This window comes from Vigna angularis, chromosome 2 (assembly GCF_016808095.1).
Source record: "Vigna angularis cultivar LongXiaoDou No.4 chromosome 2, ASM1680809v1, whole genome shotgun sequence".
In the NCBI taxonomy this organism is placed as follows: Eukaryota; Viridiplantae; Streptophyta; class Magnoliopsida; order Fabales; family Fabaceae; genus Vigna; species Vigna angularis.
In genome coordinates this window covers 28,614,924-28,637,195 of record NC_068971.1, presented here as the reverse complement: position 1 = coordinate 28,637,195, position 22,272 = coordinate 28,614,924, and the positions used below count along the sequence as shown (strand labels likewise).

The window sequence follows — 22,272 nt, the reverse complement described above, 5'->3', positions numbered from 1 at the left end:
CTATATTAATATTTATTATTGATAATGAAATAATTTATGTTTTGATCTGTTTAAATTGTCCAATTTGGAGATAAAAAAACACTTTCGGATTGGTAAATATGACTTCGGAATCATGTAATTTGGAAGTTAAATAATGACTTTTGAATTGTACAAGAACCAATTCTTTTCTTAATCTTACCAGCTTTTGAAAGTTATTTTTATCGTTGAATTGCATAATTTGGAAGTATTTTTTATTTATAATTATGAAAATCAAAAGAAAAAAACTATTTCTAGATTGCTGAGTCCGGAAAACTTCCAAATTATATAATTTGAAAGTGTAAATTAGAAAACAAAAATTATATGAAAGAAATATATTGGAATGGAGGAAAGAAGCTGCCGTGGCATAATCTTCTGTAGCATAGTTTTGCATAGCATATATAACATGGTTCATTAAATTGTTTTTCTTGTGGCACTCAAAACCCAATAGGAGCATAAAGACATTTCTTTGGGCTTTTACTTTGTGTACCTCCACAATTTCTTCAAGACCCCCTCAGGTTCTCAAAATGACCATTTTTAAAAATGCATATTCAGGATTACCCTACATGAAATGTATTCTAGAAACAGCTTTTTAGAACACATAAAACAAGTTTCAGAAAATATTTTCTAGAATAAGTTGTATTTTTTGCATTTTCTTTCTTTCTTCTTCCTCTAGTGTTTTTCCTCTCTTCTTTTTCCTCTACAGCAGCTGCGCCGTGGTGACAGCAGTGGCAATAGTGGTCTGATGTGGTGTAATGCAATGGTGTAGAGTGTTAGAGACTTTTCCTAATAGTGGGGGTGTAGGAAGAAATGGTCTCTCTTTTTTCATCTGAGATCACCTTTCAACTACAGTGATATTTTAACGTTACTGTAACATGTTAATTGACTCTTTTGTCTAAACCAGACTTTCGATCTTTCATTTTAGTTTAGAAATTTGTTCTTTAAATTTGGGCTCATTTATTCCTTTCAAAAATTTTATTCTTTTTTACAATTTTGGAACACAATTTTATACTGTGTTTTGAGTAATTCAAGATGAAAATTTTGTGGTGTTACATTCACTACATAAAATTGTTGAAAATCAACGTACGTTAAGGAAAACATGGAGAAACTTGCTAAAAACAAGTTCTACAAAACGACAATAAATTAATATGATTTATTTTTTAATTTTCTGGTTATTTGTTAGATTCACTTTAAACCCAATTTTTACTACATTTGTGACTATTGTTTGCTTAAAAGCTGTTTATAATTTTCACGTTGTTAAATTTAATAAAGGAAGTTCCATGTTTTCAATCAATAAAAATGTTTAAAATCATGATCAAAATATATAAAAAGAAACTACTATATTTGTTAAAGACTTAATTTGATCTAACTTTAGAAGATAAACGATCAAAATTATTTTCTTAAACAGAAAGACTCAAATAAATATAATAATTAAGACAAAACAACTAAAAATTTAATTTAATCTTCTTCTTTTTTTATGAAGCTGTTCGAAAACATTATTAGTGGATGTTGGATACAACCCGAATTTAATTTTTGGATTTCTTGGAAGCTCTACTTGGGATGCTGGAACTTTTATTAAGAGAAGTAACTTCATCTATCACCTCTGAACACTCATTAAATAAAATTACGAAATGTATCATTTATTCTAATCTTCTTCCATATCTCCTGTTGTTCCTTCTTCCACCTTTTCCACCTTTACCTTTGTTGGAAACACACCATTCCTTAATTAAGAGATGCAATTCCTATGTATGGAAACTGATAAATCTTTTTTATTCAAGCTCTCGAAATTATTTATAACTTTTTTTTTAAAAGATGCACATGCATCTTTGAAAAGGTAAACAATATTTAATATTCATTGTATCACTCTTATCTAAAAACTTCAACTTTTCATTATAATAAATAGGAATTTTGAGATAGTTGAAGACAAATAAAAGTAGTTGAGTAATCTAACTAGTAAGTTAAAGATTAACAACAGAGTATTATTCGAGAGTAATGAGCATTACATTACCTCATGTTTTCTTATGTATAGGACATGTTCATGTGGACATTATTCATATTTTTCAACATATTTTTCTTTTTGAAGAAAGTATCAATGCAGTTATTCTATGACAGAGTAGCTTGTTTCAATTAATATAATATCTTCTTCAATTTTAATACTTTTTTTTCTTCTCGTCTTCTCACATACCTAAGTGGTTGTTTAATATAAACTTCTTCCTTCATGACTCCATTAAAAAATGCCTACTTCACATCTATCTGAAATATCGATGACTTGTGTTGAGCTGCTAACAAAATCAATTGCCAAACAGTCTCCATTCTTGTGATTTGTGCAAACACCATGACATGGTCAATTCCATCCTTTTATTTATAGTCCTTTGCAACAAGTCAAACTTTGTATCGTTCTATCTCACATTAAGTGTAACGTTCTATTTCAGGGTGTCCCGAGTAACTATTTTCTATGAATAACTGAATATAAAACATTAAACAATTCATAAATAATAATTTTGTCTTTCGAATATCCTTAATTTAAACTTGAAACAACTGTTTAACATCAAAATGATCAAATGTATATGTATAATATCAAAATTTTCAATTCTTTTACAACAAAAAGAGATCAACAAAAAGAGGTCTTCTTTTACAATTGGTAGAAGGGACCTCTTAACAAAAACAAATTACAAAATATTGCTTCTAAAACTAGGTCATCTTAAAGGAGACACATGTATGGAAGATGTGACATAAACTTATCCTCCAAGGATCTCTATGTACTTTTAACCTTTTAGAAAGGTCAACCTTTGCTCCTCTAGTTTTATGTGAAACACTCCATGCATTGGGCCAAGCCTAACAATGTTCTTCTCCTCTCCGACAAGGACCCTACCCTTTCTACAAGGAGGGTTTCTCCCTCCACCTCTCCAATTTCTCCCTCTCCTCCCCAAATTTTTTTAGCTTACAAAAATGGACTTTGGTAAAAATGATTTTACTTTTACTTTTATTTTTTTTAAACCCTAATCCCCTTTCCCTTTTACTATAGTGTCGCAACACCCCCACCTCTAGTTCCACACTAATTTCTTCTCCTTCTCTCTTTCTCTTACCCCCACACTTTCGGATTTTCTCTCATACTCTCTTTCTCTTGCCTCTCTTCATCTCTTCTTCATGTTCAAAGGCTCCCTTTCAGTCTCTATGTGCTTTCATTCTTAGGCTTGGTTCTCGTTCGTTTGATCTTCAAATTATGGTTGATTCATCTCTTCGTTTCAGTGTTTCGGTGCTTTAATTTATTGGTTTAATGTTAGAAGTGTTTGATGTGGATTTCTGATTTGGATGTATATTTATTTGTTGGATCTTCAACGAAAATGAAGAACCATTGTATCTTCAATGGAAATGGAGATCCATTGGATCTTCAACGAAAATGAAGATCCGTTGAATCTTCAACGAAAATGGAGATCCGTTGGATCTTCAACGGATGTCAATATTCGTCAATAGATATCGATATCTGTTGAAGGCCCAACGAATCTCCCATTTTCGTTGACGCCTTCAATGATTTCTTTTTATTTTTTAACCTTTTATAAGGGACAAATGTGGAATGAGGTGGTGAAGGAAAAATCATATGGTGGTGTAAGGAGAAACCCTTTTGCAAGAGCTATAAACAAATAACAGACAACACAAACAAAATTAACAAAAACTAACACTAAATAAAGTCAAATGTAGAGCAGAAAACTCATTGTCATGCTCCTCGTAGTTTTATGCTAGGAAAGTATTTTGTATTGTATGGATACTCATCAGACCAATGGACCAGGCGGGCAAGCAATTAACAACTCTATAACCGATCGGTAAAGATAGTCGTTAAGGTAATTAAAGGGTAATCAATCATAATAACAATCATTGATTGACAGTTAATGGAATAATGAAAGTTGATAAGCTCATTTTAAATATATGTTTAAAAGAGGGTCATGTAACTAATTATGAGGACTCATGTTGATTAAACATTATTAAACCAAGTTACTGACTTGAGCGTCGGAGTGTCTTCTGCAGGCACCCTCCCCTACGGCTAAGACAAGGAGAAGAGAAAGAATAGCGCAACTGGATGATGGAGTGGACAACTTTGAATGTTTCGGATTAGGGATCTCAACCCTACCGAACCATTCTAACTTTTCGATCCTTACGTCCTTCTGCACATCCCAAATTTGCGTCTTCTTGGTTTTCCTCTTCTGATGTTTCGATGTCCAAAGTCTTGCCCGAGGATTATTCATGGCTTCCGGACTTCTTTGTTGGTGCTTTTGATTTGGAATGGTGGGAGACGCTTATGCGGATAATGCAACTGTGGATGTCCAAAAAAGAGCCAAGAAGGAACGCCAACAAATTGAAGAGTTGATTAGAAGTAGAGGAATTCGTCACATTGATTTGGGTGCATTCTACTCTTTGTGTCTTGAAAATAAAATAAAAAAGAATTCACAACCACTATGCTCTAGTTTCGATGATGTGATCTTCAGGTTCTGTTACTATAATGGAAATAGGCTTAAATGCTTACTTCGTCCCCATGTTAAGAGGTGAATTTCTGTTTAGTATCCAGTTTTAAAAGTGAAGACATTGAGTCCCAAAATTGTAAAAATTGTATGAATAAAGTCCTATCCGTTAAGTTGGTAGGAATGACGTTAACTTCACGCTTACGTGGCTACACTTTTTTCTCTCTCCTCTGCTCTTCCGGCCACCTTTTTCTCTCTCTCTCTCTCTCTTTCTCTTTTTTCTATTTCTCTCACCATTAACTAAAAGCAGAAAGTGAGAGATCTATAAGTTCGGTGGAGAGGGCAAGTCGAGCTTGGAAATGCCGGCAGAAAGTGAGACCGACGATGGAGGTTGGAATCTGGCCGGAGAAGGTGTTGGCGGAGAGGTCAACGTACTTGAGATGCAGGGAAAGTTCGACGAAAGGCAAGTCGAGCTTGGAAATGTCGAGTTCGTCGGAGTTGGAGGGTTCGACATGGAGAGAATCGGAGGAGTGTTCGAATTGGTGGTCAATTTGGTCGAAGTGGCGGCCGAGTCCTTTGAAGGCTTCTTCGCTTAGGAGGGAGGAATTGGGCGTGGTGATGGCGGAGGAGAGGAAAGTGGGAGTGGGCTTTAGGCCTGTTTTGAAGGTGGGCCTAGGGGAGTGGTGGTGGGCTCGGAGGAGGTTGTTGAAGTGAGACTTGGAGTCCAAACATTGCAACCTAACAGAGGAAGTGGAAGTAGTGTTTGGCCTCTGGTAGTGTTCGAGAGCAGGCGTTTGGTAAATGGAAGAAACGCCTATGAGAGAAGCCATTTTTGGAGAGGAAGAGATAGAGTGAGTGAGGAAGATGATAAGGGAAATGGTGATAGTCCACGTCGTACGGGAATGAATGTATGGCCTTTCCAACCTCCACCTTGCTCTACTTCCTCCAGATATATAAGCTCTCCATTATTAGATATTTTTTCATTTTCAAAATTCACCTTATCCTCTCATTCTTTCTAAATTTTCCTTCCTAAACAGATTATATGAATATTACAAGTTTGAAAAAGTTGTGATATATGATTCTGTAGAGGAAGATTATTTTTTTGGATGCCATGATGAAGACCTAGAATAATCTATCCCATAAAATTCTAAATTCCCTCTAATTTACTTTAGATAAATTTACAAAAGAATTGGTACAAAAGAATTGGCCAGACTCCAACCACCATCGCCGGTCTTTCCAAGCTTCAGCTTATAGTTCTCTCACTTTCTACTTTTAGTTAATGGTGAGAGAAATAGAAAAGAGAGAGAAAAGGGTGACAGGAAGAGCAGAGGAGAGAGAGAAAAGGGTAGTAAGCGTGAAGTTAACGTCGTTCCTACCAACTTAACGGATAGGACTTTATTCATACAATTTTTACAATTTTGGGACTTAATGTCTTCACTTTTAAAACTGGGTACTAAAACGAAATTCACCTCTTAATATGAGGACGAAGTAAGCATTTAAGCCATGAAAATAAAAACTATATCTAATGGTGGAGTTACAATTATAAGTCACTGTTAAGTTTCAAATTCCTCATGGTTGTGATATTTCACAACTTATTACAAATCTTACTACACGTCTTGGAACGAAGGCTGAAGTCCATGGAGGTGGTTTAGACCTGTTATTATGAGCTTGGAACAGCCAGTTGCTTGGCAACTTACCCTTCCATCAGAAGAAAAACATATTCCAGGGGATGGCATGTCATCGAATGATATAAATGTAGAAGATACAGATCTATGTATATTCATATTTCATTCTCTCGTTGGCTTAAATAAGGCTGAAATTGAATTCATTAAGCAAGGGGAATTAAGTCCAGAAGAGGTTGATGCTTTCATATCTTTTTACAATTAGCTAGTTACAAGTTGGGAGAAAAAAGCACCCTAGAAAGAAAACCAAAGGAAGAGACTGAAAAAGTACATCGAAAGATGCTGAGATATCATGGGACAACATTGCTGGTTATGAACATCAAAAACAATCACAAGGCATTAAGCACTAATGTCTCAGCCATGACACATCCTAATATGGATTTCTCATTTTGGTCTTCAAAGGTTCAATCAAAGACAAACCAAATGATATCGCTTGCTTGGTCGTCCAGCCTTATAGCCTAAGCTATCTTGATATTAATTATCTAACCTCATAAATGTGTTGGTTTGATCAGCTATACTTTTTCTGACAATTCAAATTCAAATTGTTATTTTTCTTCAGTACAGATGACAAGACTCTGCATACAAACCACTTGGCCAACTAAAGCTTGTCGCTCGGTGAGGAACGCTTTCGTAGCTCTCACCTGAGCCTCTTCGACCTAGGGAACACTTTCATAACTCCTAGAGTCCCCCGCTCGGTGATGAACGTTCTTCGTGAACTCTCACTTGAGCCTCTTTGACCCAGGGAATGCTTTCGTAGCTCTTAGAGTCCCCCGCTCGGTGAGGAACATTTTCGTAACTCTCACCTGAGCCTCTTCGACCTAGGGAACGTTATAAGTGAACTCCTAGAGACCGCCGCTCAGTTAGGAACATTCTTTGTGAATTCTCACTCGAGTCTCTTCGACCTAGGGAACGTTCTAAGTGAACTTCTAGAGTCCATCGCTTGATGAAGAAAGGAGCGAAGACTTAAAGCGCATAAAAATACTCAAGCTCATAATAATTCCTGCGCAATTCTATACAAAGAAGTTGTTTGGGCTCGGAGGGCTTGTGTATTGTATGTATACTCGCTAGGCCAATGGACCAGGCGTGCAAACAATTAACAATTCAGTAACTGATCGGTAAAGACAGCTATTAAGATAATTAAAGGGTAATCAATAATAATAACAACCATTGATTGATAATTAATGGAATAATGCAAGTTGATAAACTCATTTTAAATATATCTTTAATAGTGGGTCAGGTAACTAATTATAAGGACTTATGTTGATTAAATATTATTAAACCAAGTTACTGACTTGAACGTCAGAGTGTCTTCTGCAGGCTTTCTCGTGGTTAGGACAAGGAGAAAAAAGAGAATAGCGTAAGTGAATGATGAAAGGAATAACTTTGAATGCTTTGAGTTAGAGATCTCAACCCTACCTAAACATCTTTTATATTTTTATGTAAGGATCTCATCACTTTTTTATCTACTGCATAGTAAATAAATAGAAACAAACACATTCTACATATATTGAATTAAACTCACAAATAATAAACCAAAGTACTAAAGAAACCTTATTTTTAAGTATAAAGATGTGAATTGGTTTTATTTTAATTTTATAAAAACTTAAAATCAATGTCTTTATAAACTTAAATGAAATTTAAATTTATTTGAAGTGGTTAAAATATTATTCAAACTTAATATTTCACATCTATCTAAGAAAGCTCGACATGACTGAAATCACTACCGTTATTTTTTCATTCCTAATTTCCTTTCCGCAAAAAGTATATATTAACGGTCAGAATACGACGAATTGCCACCTCCTCCACGCCATTCTTTTCTTTCATTTTACCGTTAACGGGAATCAGAAGAGAAGGCAATTCCCCTTTCAAAAGGCATAACCTAGAGAGAACAGTACACACACAACACAACATCCAAAAAGGCCACATTAAGAAAATAAAAAACATATGTTAGAAGGAAAAAGAAATCACCGAACTAACCCCATGTGCCCTTTCTTCCAAGACATCCAAAGCACATTCCCACCACCATCATTCAGTACCGCACCAACAAACACTATAGCAGAATTGAATTAAACCTTTCACTCCAAATCCCTTTCTAATTCCCCAACCACGATGCCTGAAATGGATGGTTCCTCTGCCAAACCCCCACAAATCTCAGAAATGTTCCAGAAATTCGCCCTCGCTTTCAAGACCAAAACCTTTGAATTCTTCTCCGACGAAAACGCTTCTCCCCTTGACGACATCGACGGTTTCTCTCTCCTTGACTCCACCGAAGAGATCATCCCCGACCAAAAAGTCGTCGTCATCAAGCCCGACCCCGATCCCTCCCACAATTTTTCTCCGCCGCCGCGCTCCCCGCCTCCACAATCCCCGCCGGAATCTCAAAATCCGCCGCCGCGATCTCCGCCTTTACAATCCCCGCTGGAATCTCGAATCCCCCCGCCGCAGATCACTCCTCCGGCCCCCAAATCTCCCGAGCCCGAAAAGGCGCCGGCGTTAACCGAAGCTCAGATCAAAGAAACGGCACACGCCCTGATCTCTTCGGTCTTCGCTGCCGTCTCCGCCTTCGAAGCTTCCTACTTCCAGCTCCAGAGCGCGCACGTGCCGTTCGTGGAGGAGCAAGTAACGAGTGCAGACAAGGTGTTGGTTTCGCATCTGCAGAGGCTGTCGGAGCTGAAGAAATTTTACCTCGCTCCCGAACATCGTGGATTTCCATTCGGTTCGTGTTTGGAAGCTGAAGTGGAGGAGAATCAGAGCAAATTGAGAACCCTCGGCACCGTCTCGAACCGCTTGCAATGGGAGCTGGAGCAGAAGCATGACGAGGTGGTAGCCCTAAGAGCCAAACTGGACGAGTTTCACAGGGGTAACGTGAATTTGTCTAAGAAGCTTTGTGCTAGCGCTTTGAACCCCTCTTCTGATGTTTTGTTAACTGTTAAGGTGTTCGATTTATTGCTGCACGATGCTTCTAGAGCGACACATCGGTTTACCAAGATTTTAATCGGTTTGATGAGGAAAGCAGGGTGGGATTTGGGCTTAGCGGCCAATGCTGTTCATCCCAATGTTGATTATGCCAAGAAAGGTCACAACCAGTACGCGCTTCTGTCCTACGTTTGTTTAGGGATGTTTCATGGTTTTGACTCCTTAGATTTTGGAATGAAAGAAACAGTGTCCAACGAACACGTTTGTTCGGATGTGGACAAAAGAGACAGTTGTTTGAAGCAACTGCTTGAGCATGTGTCTAGCAATCCCATGGATTTGTTGGGTATTCACCCTGGTTGTGAGTTTTCGCGGTTCTGTGAGCACAAGTATGAGAGGCTCATCCATCCATCGATGGAGTCGTCCATTTTTGTCAATTTGGAGGAGAAGGAGGCTGTGTTGAACTCGTGGCGGTCCTTGAGTATGTTTTATGAGGCGTTTGTTGGAATGGCCAGTGCCGTTTGGACACTGCATAAGTTGTCCTACACGTTTGAACCCGCAGTCGAGATTTTTCAAGTGGAAAGAGGAGTGGAGTTTTCTATGATATACATGGAAGATGTAACAAAGAGGTTGACCTGGCCAAACAAGGGAAGGGCCAAGGTGGGATTCACTGTGCTTCCTGGTTTTAAAATTGGCACGGTAGTTATTCAATCGCAGGTTTATATAGGTACTTTCAGATGTACAGACAAGTCTAACCAGAGTTCTTCTTGAAGTTGTGGGCAGTGTTTTATGAGACTACTATGTGCAGGAGTCAAATGAATCCTGTTGATATTTCTAGTGTTGGGGTTTGTGTCTCCCCTTGAGTGAAACATACCACTGTTTTGCCAGAATTTATCTAAAGACACGCCTGGATTGGAAAGACGATGCCAATGTTGCCCTATATTCCTAATGATGTTTGCTTCTTTGTTTGATACTGAAGCAGGAGCAGTAACAGATTTCAAGTTCAGTATTTGGTGCCAATACAATGAGGATCAGTAGTATTTTTGTTGGTATTTGTTTATCTCTTTCTGCTTTCCTCCCAGTTTTGCTTCATGGTTGTTTTAGGTCACTTGTGTAGATTTAACTGTACAGAATATTCCTCTCATTCTCGGTACAATAACAACAAATACATCAGTAAATTGTGCATGTATCACTTGTAATGTAAAATTTCCTCTCATTACTTATATATGACAAATGACATTGGTTTTCTCAATACTCAATAGAAATTCTTTGTCTCTCCAGTCTCCAGAATATTCTATAAAATATATTTGTAATGTAAAATTTCTCTTAGAATGGATGAGTGTTGTCTCCTCAAATCAGTTCAATTGATTAAGCTGCAGACATGAATTGTGAGTGCACAGGTACGATCTCCTACACTATCCCCATTGGAACTGTTATTTAGGGCCTACTTTTGATTAGTTTCTAATGAGGGTTTTTTAATTATAAATCCTACTGTTTAGACAGTTTAAGGGCAGAATTTGAGGTTCTGTTATGTTTATAGATTCTTATTGTTAAGTTCATTCAAAGTAGATTTTAATCAACTACTTTTCCCTTTTTCTTTTACTTGTAGTTGGGTCCGGCTTTTCCCTAAGTGAACTGGATCAACTGCATTAGACCTGGAAAATCGGGAGCAATTCTTAGCCGTCAGTCAAGGCACCAAAACCAAACTTTCCAACCAGCCAAACCTCGTAGTGATTGAATTGGTATTTTGCAATAGTAATTAGAAAAATTCAATTTGAACCAATTTGGAGCTTAATTTGAATGATGAAAGAGAGCAGCACTCACTTGTTTGGTTAATGAAAGTCAGGAGGAGTCTTAGTATGTTGTGTTAATGAAAGTCTAATATTCCAAAGTTCATAAAGTGCTTGTTAATTAGGTGTGAGATGAATATAATCTCCCTCATAGCTTTTAGGTGTTTCACTCACTATCAAGTCAAGCGTTTACTTAATTTTCCATTTTATACATGTTTCACTCACTATTTAATGTAGGACTTGGAAAGACTGTGCAGCATAGTGGTTATTCATTCTTTGTTTTACCACCCTGGACTTTCGAAGACTATACACAAGGTTGGTTAGTTAGTTTAAATCTTTCCAGTTTCTTTTTGTTATAATATATTTTATAGTTTCTTATATACTTAAATTTTCGGTTTAAATATTTTTCCTTCATAAAGTATTGAATTTTGTTGTTAACTTCTAAGAATTTTTATTTAATGTTTTCATCCCTAATGAACTTTTTTATTCGTTTTTATTTTAAAAAATCTGTTTAAATAGTACTTTGATCAGCGAAATAAAAAGTGTTCTGGAGACAAAAAAATGAAATAAAAATTTATTGGAGATGAAAAAGTTCAAAAAAAGTTATTAGGGACAAATAACAAAATTTATAAGTTATTAGATATTAAAACTATATTTCATCCAAAAATTTATATTACTTTTAACACATTGTTAAAAAAGTTATATTATAAACTAAATAGGTCCACTCTATTAGCTAAAAGCAAATGCAGAATAATTTGCTTTGTTGTCCTTTAACACAGTTAAGTTATATTCGTGTAATGTTGGGAATGTTTGAAACTTTGAATGTTAGGCTTCGGAGGGGGCAGGCACGGGTGTAAGGTTTTTCGGTTTTAAGTTGATATATTTATATTATTATATCTACTAATAGAAACACATGTACATGTATCAATTATTTTTATATGACAATAAAAAGTAATAAAATTATTATTATAATTATTATTATTATAATTTTATTATAGATAATTATTTTAACTATTAAAAACTGTCAGATTAAAAAATAATTAAATTTATTAAATTGATAAGAATATACTAACAGAGAATCTTTTATTAATGTTATATATATAAATTCCTGAAAAAATTATGATTGTATCAGAAAAACTTATTGTTGGAATCATTTTTGAAATGAGAGATTCACGTATACTTTCCTTTTTATCTAATGCATCCATCCTCTAAGGGGAAAATGCCCTTTCTTCATTAAAGCATGGTCCAATTATCTGCGTCGTACTGAAATAAAATTTAGATGCATGATAAATCCCAAATCAAAATTCACGTTCCAAAATGAGTGGAACCTGCTTGCTTCCAATTCTGCGTCGACTTTTGCGGCAAGGCACTTTTGTGTCATCCTTCAAAACGAACGTATTAGACTAAATTAAACTTTAAAAGTAGGTTGGAAAAACTGGATTACTTGTGTATGATATATATCATAGATTGAAGGATTAATACTAAGGATAGTTCAGTCCATCCGATATGTTTATATTGATCGTTCAGTTTATCTGCTATGTCAACAATGTTGAACCATAATTAGGTTAGCGTTTAAATTAAGATATCTGATTAAAAATATTGATAAGCCGTTTATGAGTAGTTAATCAAATCTAAAGGTAACTTTATTTTTATTTTATTAGATCTGTACTAGTTTAGGATCCATGAAATGACTTATAAATAAGGTCAAGGTCAAAAGTCAGGTACGTTTGACCAGAACTTAAATACTCAATTGTAATATATAATTCACTAAACCACTCCTAACTTGAGCATCATAGTGTCTTTTGCAGGTATCTCTCCCTAGTCAAGAGTGCAAGCAAGCGAAACAGACGATTCAAACATTGAAAAACAAGAAAAGTCACATCAGAAAGGTACGTCTCTCAGTGCTACACATTATGCAGAAATACATTACATAATGATTTTAAATGAATTAACTAAATTACATGATAGAACTAAATTAAATTACACTAAACTATTCCAAATCACTTGACTTTTAAGGAATTATTTGCATTACTATTATTAATTCTCAAGTGAACACGGTAATCAGCTCATTTCTTTGCTCTAAATAACCTCTTGACAATACAATAAATTTTCTTCAGTGAACACAGTTTTAATGGGATGCCATGGATGGAACACGTGACAATGAGTAGCCGCCAAACTATCATCCCTTGACCAAGCTAATATTGTCCATGTTTAGGACACATGCAGCGACGAAAATATACTAGTTATTCAAAACTACTAAACATATCGCAACTACATGGACAAAATATAATTTTAAAAGCAAATATAACTGCAATTTATAAGTCACCGGTGTATTGGAGTACAATATTAAGTAATTTATAAACTTAAAGAATATTGACTCTTACATTAATTAGAAATAAATTCTAATTTACAAGATATAAAATCAATTTAATGTAGATACAAACTCACTTTATAAACTGAATTTGTAGAATTAAATTAAATTTAAAATCTATTTTTTAACACAATATCAGAATCAGATTAAAATCTATCCTAATGATATTTATTATTTGTTGATATATCATTTCATTCACTATCAGACTGTTATCAAACCACTTATTAGTTTATATTTACGCCTGATATATATATATATATATTAATATGAAAAAAAAAGTATGTTAGAAGTCCCACATTAATTAGATATAACACCAATTTATAATATATAAAAAAATTTAATAATACAAATTTATAATATATAAGTAAATTTTACCTTATAAGTTGATTTTGTAGGATTAAATTAAATTTAAAATTTACATCCTAACAAACATCATATATTATTTGACAAATAATTTTCAGCTAAAATAATAAATATAATTATAAAACAGAATAAATATATTTTTCGAGGTTCTCAAATTATTATATTTTTAAACTAAATTATAAACTTTCTAATCTCTAAACTTAATAAAAATTATGTAAAATATTCTTTTTAATAAAAAAATATATAAATGTGACAAATGGAATTAGATAATAACCTATAATATAATCTTATGAACGTTTAAGAACAAAATATTCAATAATTCAATTTAAGAACAAAACAAAATTATTATATTAGTTTAGAGACAAAAAAAATATTTATTTCTTATAAAACTAATAAAACTATTATTGTTACTTGCCATTGTTAATAGAGATAAATATATGCATTTATGACTCAAATATCAAAGTGCTTGAAAAGAAACAAGAGGCACAAGAGCAATGCCTTCTCAATTGACACTATTACATTATTTTTACCGATGATGATGATTATTATGATTGATTATGATGCTTGCAGCATCAATAATACTGAGTATATAATATGTACAGGTTTATTTTTTTCTTGCAATTGAGAGGATTCAAAACAAACAAGCTAATCCAACAATTTTGAAAGAATCAATTTCTTTTCTTGCTCTGTAAGAATGTAATTCCTCTATTCCCTGTTAAGACACGATAAAAGAAACAAAATACTATAAGCTACCATAGTACGGCAAGTGATTCAATTCAATATGACTGAACTAAACTAGCATTGCAAATTATACCGATGAAAACACTAAATAGATCTAAACAAACCCCGAGTAACATAATCCTATCTAATGCTTCAGTTCATAACTAGAGAAAACACATGACATTGTAAATATCTAATAGTTTACAATGACTAAAATACGACTTCTTGTTTAAAACTTGTTCGTAATGTTGAGTATAAGAATTCGATTATATCATATTATGTTGAAATGGATTTCAACTTTTTTTATCACACCTAGAATCCCATATACCTATTATCACTCTTGCAAACAGATTCCTACCAGAGTATTTTTCCTTGCAGAAACTACAGTAAAACAAATTTGTCATGCTTCAGGTGTTGTAAGAAAGAAGTGAACATGGTACTTACGGATAAACTTCTAAACAGACTTTATAAAATAAAATTAATTTTATGTTTAAACTAATGTGTAAAACTTATACCATAAATCAACACTCACTCTTTTATTGGATGATGAAATTTAAATTACCTTCTAACAAGCACAAAGAAAATATATATAGAATATGCACCTTGTCTAGACTATATAGGCTGACTTGACAGTGACACAAATCTATGTGGAAGGTGTTGGAACTCGAAGTATTTGTTGCAGAAAGCGTGCTGCAAGACGTTGAGTGATCCCCCCCATAACACGTTCCCCAAGTCTGCGTGCCTCAGGTTGCTGAAGAACCTGTTCATGTGCAAACATAAATTCATCTAAAATTAAACTACTGGCAGATTTGATTAAGAAAAATGAAACTGAGGGTCAAATATAAAATGCCTTAAATTCACTTCAACTAAATATTTAAAATTATTTCATTTAACATTACTTTCAATGTTTCTTTCTTTTCGTCAGAATAGTTTTACATTACTTTCAGAGCAATTTGGTTGTTCCTATCTTTAAAAAGGTACTAGGTGTGAACTCTTTTTTATTATTTCTTTTCCTCTCTCTATACATTGGTCGCAAGATTACAAGTCACCATAAATATGAATATGGGTATCACAATGAATCAGCAGGCTCATGTATTTATAAGTCCAATGGCCTCATTATTCAAATATAGAAGAAATATATTCTTCTTCTTTATAGCTCTAGATCTTGGCGAGTCTTTGACCATAACCTTCATTGTGGCTTTGCTGCGCCACTCTCATCACTATTGTAGCCTTTTCTGTTGCATAATATACCTATATGGCTGAGATCATGAATTCTGGACGGAAATTGGGGACAGATCCCAAACTACTACGGAATTGTAGAATGTCCAGCTCACAAGTACGTGCACTCTAATATATTCTAGTAAGTTTTCATTTCAATTTTTTTTGGCCTTAATGCTTTAGATACACGTTTTTTTGACTATTGGATACTAGACTATGGAGTCATTGGAAATATGACCCCACTAACCAAATACTTCTCCACATATTCTCCATGTCCTAGCAACAAGAAAACTTTCACAGCAATAGTACATGGAGAGGTCCAAATAAGCACATCCATAACCTTAAAAAGTGTCCTTAAATTGTCCTCTAATCTGACTTTTGTACTAAAACAAAAAAGATCCTTCATGTAATGTTTTACATAGTAAGATTTATTACAAGACAAGAACTTGAAGAGGACGATTGAACATGCTAGAGAATGGAATAACTTTTATTATATGGAGGACCCTATTCAACTATCAATAGTCACTCCCTCATCCAAATCCAGCATGACCAATAAAGAAAAAAGTTCAACTATACCATTATCGGCTGGCACATCCTTCATTCCAAGTTGTAAGATTTATTTTCCCTTTCTTGTTTAAGAATTTAAAGGTGAAATGTCTCCTTGTGAGGTGTGCGAGTTTACATACTAATATGAGAAGTCTTGTCCCTTTTTATCTTGTACATACTAATATATGGGGTCCCACTAATGTTTCTAATATCTAAGGTGCTAAATAGTTTATAACCTTTATAGATGATTGTATCCGAGTAACTTGGGGTTTTTATCGAACCACAAACTTGAGGTTAGTTCTACTTTTATTCAATCTATCACAATGATTAAGAATCAATTTGGAATCAGTAGTAAAAGAACTAGGTCTGATAAGGCCGAGAACAACTTTAATTTTGAGTTCAACTCCTTTTACCGAAAAGAAGGGGTAGTCTTCATGTGCCAGCCCACCTCAAAAGAATGATATTGTTGAAAGAAAAAATGGGCACTTAATAGGACAAACTATACTTTCTAGTATCATGTTCCTAAGAAATTTTGGGGGGAAGTCCTTCTTTCTTACGGGACACTTGTCAGCCATTCTAACATTTGAGGACTTCCTATCACATCTTTTGGGCATAAATGTCTTTTAAAAATAATTGGTGAACATTTCAAATGTATATGGGTATTTAATGAAAGATCCTTAGTATGTGCTTTTGGTTGGTGTGTTTTGTCGTTGACATATCTCCAACTTCACATAAATTTTTTGTTGTAATTTGAGATAATATCTTTAGAATCTTCCTAATTAGAGGAAATAGATATATAATCTTTTATTTTATTTTATTTTCCTAGTTTCCTTATTTCCCTTTTTAGGAGAATTAGATTATTACAAATAGAGGGTATCAGAATGTATTTTTTATGATTGAGAATAATAAATCAGTCTTATTTTCCACTCTTTTGACAAGAGTCACCAAATGTGTCTCCTAGGATACTCTCTTCTCCGTAAAGAGTATCATTGTTATTCTCTTAAAAATAACATACTATATGTTTGCAAGTGTTACAAGTGTTTGCAAGAGGTTCACTCTGTCCAACAAGTCTTCCATATTACATTAGTTGAACTCTTGGTCTTCCTTGCTCATGACACCCTCAATCAAATCAACACTTTTTCTCATAGTCATAGTCCACTAAAACCATCATCGTCACCTATTGTATCAACAATGATTAATATTGACTTTTGAAACACTGATATTTGTTTTAATTGTGGTTTTGGATTTGTGCTTATGGGGATCTCAAATTAGCATGTGTTTCAATCACAAATATATCTTTAATGTAATCTTATAGTATTTCTTTACTTTGTATTCAATCAGTGAGCTGCAATCATATGTAGTACTCTTTGTATCAGAGTTGTTTTGTACTTGTCTTGTTTCACATCATTGCTACACAAAGTTGTTGACCAAGTGCTATAGCTGTGCTAAGTTTTTGTTACATACGAAATCAGTTCAATAAATAAATTAACACCTGCCGAATGTCTCTATAGTCAGTAAATGGTTCATATTCTATAGAAATACAATAATGCAGAAAATGCTTACCTGTAGTATAGGTAGTAAAAGATCTGGATCAAAATCATTAGATGATTGCAAAAGTCCCCATATCCTGAATACTTGATCTCTAAGCTCTATCATGTTTTGTGTTTCAACTTCGGACATTATAATGGGTCCATTTGCATTGCCATTGAAAACAAGAGTCTTCATAAAATCAGGAACTGACTTGTATGTATCAGAAATTGTGCTAAGTGTAAAAGCTTCAGTCACTTGAACAGCTTCTTTAATAACAAGGGTCCTGAGTTCTTCACCATCTGGACTCAACAATACCTTCAGGACAGGTTGTAAAGCCTCTTTTGCAGAAAAATCCCTGTCCATTCTCCCCTGGACTAGCAGGTTTTCAAGTCTACCCCACCTGCACTCGACTAGATCAATGTCTATTCAAGTAAATTTACTAAAAAAAGTATTCTATCATCATGTTCAATGAATGAAACATGGACTTTATATAGCTGAATGTATACCTGAATCTGCCATCCTGGAAAAGCAACTCTATAAGAGCATCTCTTAGATAGGGGTTTGGGTCTGTCAACAGCCGCTTAGCAAAATATGGGTATGATGCCGCAAGAACCTTAAAATTGGGATCAGCATAAAGTGCTAAACCTTCTAAGACAGTGAGGGACCTCAATATTAAAGCATAGTAGGCTGGGACTGCCAAAAGAAAATGAAAAAAGAACCCAAATCCAAACCATCAAACTCTGCAACAAATAGCAGGTATATGTAACAAAAATTACTTGTTGAAATAGACAATATCAGTCAACCATTTAAATTGAAAGTTCTAACAAAAATAACAAAATGTTTTATTTTCTTTCACAGGTAGAATATAATTAATATCAATGTGTTTTTCGGAAGTGTGTATCTATCCCTGGCTGAAATGACTCAAGAATCACTATGAAACAAGTACAAGATAAAAATGAGAAATCAATAAAAAGCATTCTGTGATCTCACCATTAAATGGAAATTGATACAAAACGTTTCCCAGACCATCCACCAGTGTCTTGAAGTTAAGTTCACTCACAGTATAATTAAGTGCATCATCAAAAAAGTCTCGTAGTGCTGGTACAATTGGTGATACATCAACATCAGGTGACAGGAAATCAAGAGCATAGTAGTCACGAGCCATAGCTTCATAGTCTCGGTTAACCAAGTGAACAACATGGCCAATTATGGCAGATCTTGCTTCTTCCGGAGTTTCACTCATCATCCCAAAATCAAGAAAAGCAAGCTTTCCCTCCGGTGTTGCTAAAAGGTTCCCAGGATGTGGATCTGCATGGAAATATCCATACTCAAGTAGCTGTCTGAGACTGCACTGAATGCCTGTATTAACCAGATCCAACACTTTTAATCCTTGTCTCTCAATAGCTTCCTGCTCGTTTAGTTTGACTCCATCAACCCACTCCATCGTCAGTACTTTGGCACTAGTATAATCCCAGAAAACATCAGGGACACAGATATCTTCCTTGTCAGCATACAATTTTTTGAACCTCCTTGCATTTTGTCCCTCCTGCAGGAACCTGTCAAAATTTACATTCAATCCTGAAAAAGAATCTTACATAATTTACAAATAAGTAGTTTTACTATCAATAAACAGGGAGCATAACACCCCATAACAACAAATGAAGAAAGCTACAACTAGTAGATTCAAGCATTTTCTAGACAAAAGTCAATAGGCTAAAGATTCAATGTTTTATCATTTTATTGTTTTTTTAAAAAACTTACAAAATGAAAACAAAGTTCAAAAGAACATATGGAAATGATGGAAGAACTTACCTGCACATAGTTGAGCTCCTGAAATACTCTACGTGCAAATTCATCAATAAGCGCAACAACATCACTAGTGATTATGTCAACATATTTATTAATGAAAAACCCAAGACCTCTTATCAGGTAGAAGTCCAATCCTATTGCTTCCTCAATACCAGGGCGTTGCACCTTCACAGCGACAAGTCTTCCTGAATACTTCAACTGAGCTTTATAAACTTGTCCCAAACTGGCTGCTGCTATGGGTGATGGTGATATAGAAGAGAATATGGAGTCAAGAGATAGACCCAATTCCCTCTCAATGCATGCAAAGGCCTCCTCATCAGGAAATGTAGGTAAACCATCCTGGTAAAGTACATCCAGGATCAAAATTACCCTTACTTTTAATTCTTTAATGCAGAACTTCATAGCAAAAATTATAATAAAGGGCATATACCATCGTACACCACATCATCAAATAAATTTTCACATTGCAATAACTTTGATCAAGTCCTATAAGAACCAAGACATTATACACAAAAGTGTATGGTAATTTACGCTACAATATTGATGAGTCACTCAGCAAACCAAACTTCTTAGGCACCGTTTGGATGGACTTATTTTCAGCCCTTTGTATAAAGCTAGTTGAAACAACCCACATACATAAGTTGTCTGGTCTTACTTCCATAAGCTACATGCTGAACCTTAAGAAAGCAAGCCTTCGGAAAATCAACTCTTGCTTATTTTCAAACAAAATACCTTCAATATATCATCAAACTTCCATTCTTTACCCTTGCTGAAATGTTTATCCCAACAAGATTTATCTTCTTTTACTGTAATATAAGGTCTACTCAAACAAATACCTAGGCTCTACTTGAATAAATTTCTTTATATGTACTTAATGAAGAGAAATAGAAAGTAAACTGAATTCAACTTTTCATACACAGAAGCTCTCATCTAACTTTACGCATTAATTGATTTTAACTTGTATACATTTTACTTTATATTTTCTTCTTCATGTTTTCATACAGAATTTTATCTGAATTAATATTAACTCGAGTAGTTTCTCCAAACAAAGCCCTTAAAGGTAGTCAACCTCTAGAGCATGCTCTAAAATTTTTAAGTTTTATGGAGTTATAATCGTTAACTAACTAACAAGCAAAAGAAACGCTGATTTTGAATCAAAAAGAGTCAAAGGGAAGTGAACACAACACTTGAAGCTCAGAAAGCTCTTCCAAATACTCCGGTGGGCATATGTCAGGCCTTGTGGACAATCCCTGACCCAATTTCACAAAAGTGGGGCCCAGCTTCGTAAATATGTTCTTAAGCTCAGACGCACGAACTCTTCTATTCTTATCAAGCGCTCCATTCCTCTGGTCCAGCAACAGCTTCAGCCCAAACGAACCCAACGCAACTACAATCTGAAGGGTCCTCCGCACCACCTACCACAAAAAAGGGATCAACCAATCCTCAGAATCCGAGCCGTACCCACGAATGAACTTCCAAAAGGGTATCCAAAAAGGGTAAGAGAGAAGACCTTAGCGGGCTGGGAGCCATACATGGACGCTATTAGTTGCGGGTTGTAGACAGACGCATTGGCCGCGCGTGTCATGGCTCTGGCCTCGGCTTGCAAGTCATTGGCACGTGACAGGGTGAGGACCTGAATGGAGCTATTGTCTCTGGGCGCGGAAGGTGGAGGAGGTGCTTGGACCAGAGCAGCTTGTGGGGTGAGGCGCGTGAGAGAGTTGATTCTGCCCCTGAAACGTCGTCGTGTGAGGCGCTTGGAGAGCGGAACAGAACCGCTCGTCCATGAAGGACACGGCTGCGCCACCGTTGCCATTGTTCGTGTCGGGTATGTCAACTCTTATTATGCCGTGGACAGTGGAAATTTAAATGGCGGTTGTTGTTTTGGACGAACCGAAAATGAGTCAAACGAGTAATGGGAAAGGCATACACGAAATTGCATTTGGGCCATTTGATTTTCAGGACACAATATTTTTTGTGCACGCCATTAATACCCATATCAATATAAAAATATTAGATATGTATCACTTTTTCTTTTGTAATACGTAGAATCATTGTAGGACAAATAATTGATACCAAAAACTTTCTACTTCCATTTTATATTATTTTATTATCTTTCTTTTTATATTTTTCTGTAAAATACAAAAAAAAAATTTATTAAGATCATTTTATTCTTATACTACATTGTCCAATAATGATATTTATTGATGTCATATAATTTTTTTCTTTTTTGTATTCTTACACTAATGTACTTAAAGATATACTCATACATGTGTCAAGTGATATGCCAAATAGAGTGTGAGCAACGTTCTCTATTTATCTAAAAAGACCTTGTTTGTTTTTTCCTTAAGCAATTATTTTACAAAGTAATTTTATTTATAGGTTGAAATTCTTTTTTATTCTTCCCAATTTTATGAAAATATAGTTTATCATTAAAGAGGAAAAAAAGTCTAGATTTTTATTTTGTATTTTTGTGTAACATAATTAATTAGAGTGGCGTAGAGTTGTGGTCATGTGAATTCCATGATCCACAACCACTTATATTCGGATATTTAAAATTCTATTCCCACAAGTTTCAACAAACGCTTATCTTTACTTTCTTCTCTGAACTTCTGAATGAAGAAGCCATATTTATGGTATTATCTATTTCGCACTAATGACCCACATAGATGCATACAAAAGAATTTTTGGACTTTCCTTTTCACTACCTCCCCTGTTCATTGGTTTTCTTTTGTATTGCTATTTCATTTTCATCCAATGAGTAAGAGAAATTAAATTTATGTTACACCATCTCTCTCTTATCCGAATCACTTTCATATTCAAGATATTATTCCAAACAGTTGTTTCAGAGAAATAAAATAACT

The 22,272-nt window shown here is 34.6% G+C and overlaps 2 protein-coding genes across 4 annotated transcripts; one reads left to right on the top strand and one right to left on the bottom strand.

Moving 5' to 3' along the window:
- Window positions 1–7,864: 7,864 nt before the first annotated feature.
- LOC108328966 (protein GRAVITROPIC IN THE LIGHT 1) lies at window positions 7,865–10,316 on the top strand. Its single transcript, XM_017562901.2, has one exon. The coding sequence runs from the start codon at window positions 8,261–8,263 to the stop codon at window positions 9,833–9,835; it is 1,575 nt and encodes a 524-aa protein (XP_017418390.1). The 5' UTR covers window positions 7,865–8,260; the 3' UTR covers window positions 9,836–10,316.
- Window positions 10,317–12,096: 1,780 nt separating this feature from the next.
- On the bottom strand, window positions 12,097–21,409 carry LOC108328965 (protein ACTIVITY OF BC1 COMPLEX KINASE 3, chloroplastic). Of its 3 annotated transcripts, none has more exons than XM_017562899.2 (8): window positions 20,922–21,409; window positions 20,599–20,826; window positions 19,415–19,750; window positions 18,593–19,148; window positions 18,109–18,295; window positions 17,636–18,002; window positions 14,911–15,068; window positions 12,097–12,236 (listed from the first exon to the last, which is right to left on the bottom strand). In XM_017562899.2, exons 1-7 carry the CDS (start codon window positions 21,222–21,224, stop codon window positions 14,952–14,954), a joined length of 2,094 nt encoding a protein of 697 aa, XP_017418388.1. In that variant the 5' UTR covers window positions 21,225–21,409; the 3' UTR covers window positions 12,097–12,236; window positions 14,911–14,951. The 3 variants fall into 3 exon arrangements, with proteins under 3 accessions (XP_017418388.1, XP_017418389.1, XP_017418387.1); XM_017562900.2 differs by lacking the exon at window positions 12,097–12,236 and adding an exon at window positions 12,736–13,049; XM_017562898.2 differs by lacking the exon at window positions 12,097–12,236 and adding an exon at window positions 14,055–14,300.
- Window positions 21,410–22,272: the final 863 nt, after the last annotated feature.